General features: G+C 45.5%; 1 protein-coding gene across 1 annotated transcript; it reads right to left on the reverse strand.

Annotated features, from left to right (window-relative positions):
• Positions 1-2,928: 2,928 nt before the first annotated feature.
• On the reverse strand, positions 2,929-7,036 carry LOC137333865 (galanin receptor type 2-like). The gene is made up of 3 exons (XM_067998253.1): positions 6,222-7,036; positions 4,180-4,268; positions 2,929-3,119 (listed from the first exon to the last, which is right to left on the reverse strand). Exons 1-3 carry the CDS (start codon positions 7,034-7,036, stop codon positions 2,929-2,931), a joined length of 1,095 nt encoding a protein of 364 aa, XP_067854354.1.
• Positions 7,037-7,478: the final 442 nt, after the last annotated feature.

Here is a 7,478-nt window from a genome sequence, read left to right on the forward strand (position 1 = left end):
GTTCTCTTGTTTTAACACTGCTCTAGTACATGGGGTACCAAATGGTCCTCAAACATTGACGTGTGTGTTTGCATAAAAAGTCCGGCCATTTAAGACAGAGGTGAGGAGGAATTTCTTCACTCAGAGGATTGTGAATCTTTGCAATTCTCCACTCCAGATGGCTGCGGATGCTGAGTCCTTGATTATATTCAAGGCTGAGATCGATAGATTTTTGGACTCTAGGGGAATCAAGCGATATGAGGATCGGACAGGAACGTGGAGTTTAGGTTGAAGATCAGCCATGACCTGATTAAATGGCGGAGCAGGCTCGATGGGCTGTATGGTCTACTCCTCCTCCGATTTCTTATGCTCTTGTATTCTTAAGTTCACTTAAAAATGTACCAAAAATGCAGGCCGCGGAGTGACTAATGGGCCTCACCACAGGCTGCTGAGTGACTGAAGGACTTATCTACAGGCTCTTAATTGACCATCTTCAGCTGCTTCATCAGTGACCTTCCCTCCATCATAAGTTCAGAAATGGGGATGTTCGCTGATGAATGCACAGTGTTCAGTTCCATTCGCAACCCCTCAAATAATGAAGCAGTCCGAGCCCGCATGCAGCAAGACCTGCACAACATACAGGCTTGGGCTCATAAGTGGTAAGTAACATTCGCGCCAGTCAAGTGCAGGCAATGACCATCTCCAACAAGAGAGAATCTAACCACCACCTCATGACATTCAACGGCATTACCATCGCCGAATCCCCCACCATCAACATCCTGGGGGTCACCATTGACCAGAAACTTAACTGGACCAGCCATATAAATACTGTGTCTACAAGAGCAGGTCAGAGGCTGGGTATTCTGCGGCGAGTGACTCACCTCCTGACTCCCCAAAGCCTTTCCACCATCTACAAGGCACAAGTCAGGAGTGTGATGGAATACTCTCCACTTGCCTGGATGAGTGCAGCTCCAACAACACTCAAGAAGCTCGACACCATCCAGGACAAAGCAGCCCGCCTGATTGGCACCCCATTCACCACCCGAAACATTCACTCCCTTCACCAACACCCACAGGATGCACTGCAGCAACTCGCCAAGGCTTCTTCGACAGCACCTCCCAAACCTGCGACCTCTACCACCTCGAATGACAAGAGCAGCAGGCACAAGGGAATACCACCACCTGCACGTTCCCCTCCAAGTCACACACCATCCCGACTTGGAAATATATCGCCGATCCTTCATCGTCGCTGGGTCAAAATCCTGGAACTCCCTTCCTAACAGCACTGTGAGAGAACCGTCACCACACGGACTGCAGCGGTTCAAGAAGGCGGCTCACTACCACCTTCTCAAGGGCAATTAGGGATGGTCAATAAATGCTGGCCTCGCCAGCGACGTTCACATCCCATGAACGAATAAAAAAAATGATGGGTTTAATTAGAGTCTGTTGAGTGTCTGAGGGATTAACTAGAGTCTGCTGATTGTATGAGGGGCCAAATTAAAGACTGCTGGGTGACTGAGGGACTAACTATAAGCTGATGAGTGACCGAGGGGAATAACTAATGGCTGCTGAGTAGTGAAGTACTTAACCTCAGGCTGCTGAGTGACTGAGAGACTAACTACAGTACTCAGAGAGGACCCACTTATGCTGACATTAAGGATAAATTTTACGTGGTCTTTTTTTCTGCAGAATTTGCTATCTTTATTCTTTGTTTTATTCGATTGTCATGTCTTTCATCAAAAATATTCTTCACAATGCTGTCAGTCACGGTGAAATGATTTCCAAGCCAGGTACTATTGGATTAGCTTTAAAATGGCCCATGATTATAATAGTTTCAGTGATGCTTTGTGTTTCCAGTAATAGCAGTCGGGATGGGATTTATGGGATGGAAGCTGCAACACAATCAGTTCTGATGCAGGAACGTTTTTTTTATTCGTTCATGGGATGTGGGCGTCGCTGGCGAGGCCGGCATGTATTGCCCATCCCTAATAAGTACTCAGCTCTTGCTGTTATTTAACTAACTGGACAATCAGAACAAAGGAATAAGTGAGCACATTCTTAAACTCTTCTCGGACTTTGGTCTGGGTCACGACGTAGATGCAGGTGTTGCTGCAGGAGCTGAGGAGCCGGAGCATTGGCCCGATGTAAAAAATGACGGATGGAAGGCGGCTTGCGATGAGTAGATCAATGAAGTGATTTAACGCAATTCGTTCGTGGATGGTGTACACAGCTTGTGTCATCCACAGCAATATGAAGCTTGCAGATATGCTGAAGAGCAGAATTATGGATTTCCTGCGGATCTCCATCTCTGTATCCTTGTAATTCTCCCCATCCCTGTAACCTCGGAGCTCCCTGCGCAGTCGACTCGCCACTAAAATGTATCTGACTCTTCAGAGCGATTAGGAGCAGGATCAGAAAGAACGGCAGCAGTGGAGTGAACACACGAAGTAACAAGTCAAATGCTTTCCACAGGGGTGAGCTATAGTAGCTGAGCTTCACCATGCAAAACAACGGGATGGAAAAGAGATACACAGGTTGATATCGAAAATACCAAGGGACGTTCTTCAAAGAGCTCAGCGCACACACTGTTCCGATAATCACAGCCGCTGTTCTCACGGTGCAATATTGAGTTTTCATCTTCTGGCAACAAATGGCCACAAATCAATCAAAGGTGAAAGCGACTGTGAACCAGACAGAACAGTCCGTGGCTGCATGAGTGATTGTAAACAATTTTACAACACCAAGTTATAGTCCAACAAATTTATTTTAAATTCCACAAGCTTTCGGAGGCTTCCTCCTTCCTCAGGTGAATGGTGTTCACCTGAGGAAGGAGGAAGCCTCCGAAAGCTTGTGGAATTTAAAATAAATTTGTTGGACTATAAATTGGTGTTGTAAAATTGTTTACAATTGTCAACCCCAGTCCATCACCGGCATGCATGAGTGAGGCAGTCAATGATGCCACTCAGAGTAATCTTGTTTGTGAATGGATCCGTGGAATAAAGGGGGGACAATCTGCTTCAGTATCACGTCAGTGAGGATAACGGTGAGATCAGCCGCTGCCATGGCCACCAGGTAACAGGTGATGCATCGGGACAGACCGCACTTTCCCCGGGACAAGATCAGGATCACCAGCAGGTTAACTGGGAGAAATCGGAACAAAAAAATCAGGTCAATTACTCATCAGATTGGCAGCAAAGAATGTACAGGATTTTGAGAGGAATTTATACTGTCCTTACTGCATTCAGGAAATGGACACTGATACCAAGACCTGGGCAGTGTTATCAAATGGAGACGGATCTCTGGACCTGGACAACGCTACCATGGAATCATAGAATGATTGCAGACAAGGAGGAAGCCATTCAGCCAATCGAGCCTGTGCTGGCTCTTTGTAAACACAATCTAGTAAGTTCCATTCCCCCGCTCTTGCCCCATAGATATTCAATTTTTCTCTCTTCAAGTATTTATCCAATTCATTTTTGAAAGCCACAATTGAATCTGCTTCCACCGCCATTTCAGGCAACGCATTCCAGATCATAACCACTCGCTGCGTAAAAAAGCTTTTCCTCATGTCGCCTTTTGTTCTTTTGCCAATCACCTTAAATCTTGTCCTTTGGTTCTCGACCCTTCCACCAATGGGAACAGTTTCTATTTTTTTTGTGTGTGTTTTAGGCCTCCCTTTTATAAGAGGAGGGTGTTAGTGTGTGTTTTATCTGCAGCAAATCAAAAAAAAAACAAAATAAGTGAATTTATATTATTTGCTTTATCTAAACCCTTCATGATTGTGATTGAGACTGATCTCCAGACCTGGGAATTCCAACCAAAGTCCAGAGTGGCGGGAAACAGTGAGAGCGGAGCGGCATAAGAACAGCAACAGGGCGAGAGTTCACCAGAGCGAGAGTTCACCGGGTCAAGAGCGGACCGACCGCGTTCTGATAAAAATTAGAGAGTAGATGTCACAGTTAAAGCAGGTGGGTGATTCTTGGTGAGTTTTCTTAGGACTGTGGGCTACAGTAAAACCGTATATCATATAATTAAGTTTCTAATGAACTAATTAACTAAACTTAATTAAATACATTAAACGCGGTTAGTACTGAGAACAAAATTATAAATAATTTGATTAATAGTGACGTAATTAATTAAATAAATACTAAAGATATGGTAGGGCAGGAGATGTTTGCAGCTGTAACATGTGGGACTTACTGGACAGTTTCTTCCGGGGCGACCACAACTGCCGGAAGTGTCTGCAGCTCGAGGAACTTCGGCTCAGAGTTGAGGAGCTGGAGTCCGAGCTGTAAATTTGCGATACATCAGGGAGGGAGAAAGTTATCTCGACACTTTGCTCCAGGAGCCAGTCAAACCCCTTAGACAAAAAACTTAAGATTTGGCCCTGATCAGGGACAGGAGAGTATGACTGCGAGTGAGGCATGGGGATCCAGGAGGTAGCATTGAAAGAACCTCAGCCATTGCACTTGTCCAATATTTGCGAGGTTCTTGCAAGCTGTGGACGAGAGCAAGGACTGCAGGGAGGATGAGCAAACTGACAGGAGGCCATCCATGTGGGTGGTGTAAAAAGGAAGGTAGTAGTTGTAGGCAACAGTATAGTTAGGGGGACAGATACTGTTCTCTGCAGCCACGAGGGTGAGTCCCGAAGGCTGTGTTGCCCACCTGGTGCCAGGGTTGAGGAAATCTCCTCCGGGCTGGAGAGGAACTTGGAATGGGAGGGGGGCGGGGGGGGGGATCCAGTTGTTGTGGTCCACGTAGCTAAGACTGAGGAAGAGGTTCTGCTGAGAGAGTATAAGCAGGTAGGGACTAAATAAAAAACAAAGAACCACAAAGGTAATAATCTCTGGATTATTACCTGAGCCGTGAGCAAATTGGCATCGCGTAAATAAGATTAGAGAGTAGAAATTTAGAATGTTGAAGAGAAAGTACAAGGAAGTAGTACAGGGAAGAGATAGGGGTAATGGTAACCAGAGTGTGACAGGAAGGAACGGAGCGAACAAACATAAGAGTGCACCAGCAAATGGGTTCAGGGAAAAATGATAAAAAGACAAAATTAAAGGTTCTTTATCTGAATGCACACAGCATTCGTCATAAGATGGAAGAATTGATGGCACAAATAGAAACAAATGGGTATGATCTTGTGGCCATTACAGAGGCGTGGTTGCAAGGTGACCAAGGTTGGGAACTGAATATTCAGGGTTATCTGACATTTTGGAAGAATAAGAAAAAAGGTAAAGGTGGTGGGGTAGCTCTGTTAATAAAGGATGAAATTGGTATAATAGTGAGAAATGATCTTGGCTCAGAAGATCAAGATGTTGAATCAATTTGGGTGGAGGTAAGAAATAGCAAGGGTAAGAAATCACTGGTGGGAGTAGTATATAGGCCTCCTAATAGAGCTTTTTCTCGCTTATTGGTCCTATTTTCCCCTATTTTGTGCCTCTCGTTGGAAATTACATGGCTTTGGGTGTGGGTGTGAGAGGGTGAGGTGGTAAAGGGAAAAAGTGTTTAGCCTGATTGTCTGGCCATCATTGTGAGGGGCAGGCTTGATGGACCAGCTGGCCTTTTCCTTCCCGTCAATTTCGTATGAATGTATGAGGGACTGAACTACAGACTGCTGATTGACTATGGGGCCTAACTACAGGCTGCTGGGTGACTGAAGGACTAGCTACAGGAAGCATAGTAACCGAGGGACTGAACGACAGGCCGCAGAGAGGATTCACTTGTGACGACACTATGAATGAAATTTACGTGTCTCTTTTTTGTATTATTGGAGATTTTTAGACTTTGTTTTATTTGATTGTCATTTCTTTGATAATAAATATTCAGCTTAGAATCCGGATGAACAATCCTTCACATTGCTGTCAGGCACGGTTAAATGAGTTCCAAGTCAAGTATTATTGGATTCGCTTTAAAATGGCACATGATTATAATAATTTCAGTGATGTTTTGATTTTGCAGTAATAGGAGTCGAGGTGGATTTGAGAGCGCTGCCCAAATCCAGAACTCACTCTCCATTTGATAGCGCTGCCAAAATCCAGAAATCAGTCTCCATGTGATAGCACTGCCCAGATCCAGAACTCAGTCTCCATTTGATAGCACTGCCCAGGTCTGGGGATGAATTTCAATTTAGTAGCAATGTCCAGGTCGAGAGATCAGTCTCCATTTCTATCAATGTATCACTGCAACAGAATCAGTTCTGGTGCAGGAAAGTGCTCAACTCTCGCTGTTATTTAACTAACTGGACAATCAGAACAAAGGGATAAGTGAGCACATTCTTAAACTCCTCTCGGACTTTGGTCTGGGTCACGACGTAGATGCAGGTGTTGCTGCAGGAACTGAGGAGCTGGAGCATTGGCCCGATGTAATAAATGACGGATGGAAGGCGGCTTGCGAAGAGTAGATCAATGAAGTGATTTAACGCAACTCGTTCGTGGATGGTGTACACAGCTTGTGTCATCCACAGCAGTATGAAGCTTGCAGATATGCTGAAGAGCAGAATGATGGACTTCCTGCGGTTCTCCATCTCCGTCTCCTTGTGATTCTCCCTGTCCCTGTTCCCTCGGAGCTTCCTGCGCACTCGACTCGCCACTAAAATGTGTCTGACAGTCAGAGCGTTTAGGAGCAGGATCAGAGCGAACGGCAGCAGTGGAGTAAACACACGATGGAGCAAGTCAAATGCTTTCCACAGGGGTGAGCTATAGTAGCTGAGCTTCACCATGCAAAACAAAGGGACGAAAAAGAAGTACACAGGTTGATATCGAAAATACCAAGGGACATTCTTCAAAGAGCTCAGCGCACACATTGTTCCGATAAGCACAGCGGCTGTTCTCACGGTGCAATATTGAGTTTTCCGCTTCTGGCAACAAATGGCCACAAATCGATCAAAGGTGAAAGCGACCGTGAACCAGACAGAACAGTCCGTGGCTGCATGAGTGAGGCAGCCAATGAGACCACACAGGGTAATCTTGTTTGTGAATGGATCCCTGAAATAAAGGGGGCCAATCTGCTTCAGTATTACGCCAGTGAGGATAACGGTGAGATCAGCCGCTGCCATGGCCACAGGTAACAGGTGATGCATCGGGAGAGCCGGCACTTTCCCCGGGACAAGATCAGGATCACCAGCAGGTTAACTGGGAGAAATCGGAACAAAAAGATCAGTAACATTACTCATCAGATTGGCAACAAAGAATGTACCGGATTTTGAGAGGAATTTATACTGTCCTTACTGCATTCAGCAAATGGACACTGATACCTAGACCTGGTCAGTGCTATCAAATGGAGACGGATCTCTGGACCTGGATAACGCTACCTTAGAATCACAGAATGATTACAGACCATAAGGAGGTTATTGTGCCCGCTCTTCATAAGAACAATCCAGTTAGCTCCATTCCCCCGCTCTTGCCCCGTAGCCCTTCAATTATTTTCTCTTCGAGTATTTATCCAGTTCCTTTTTGAAAGCCACGATTGAATCTCCTTCCACCACCATGACAGGCAAC

This window comes from Heptranchias perlo, chromosome 16 (genome assembly GCF_035084215.1).
Source record: "Heptranchias perlo isolate sHepPer1 chromosome 16, sHepPer1.hap1, whole genome shotgun sequence".
In the NCBI taxonomy this organism is placed as follows: Eukaryota; Metazoa; Chordata; class Chondrichthyes; order Hexanchiformes; family Hexanchidae; genus Heptranchias; species Heptranchias perlo.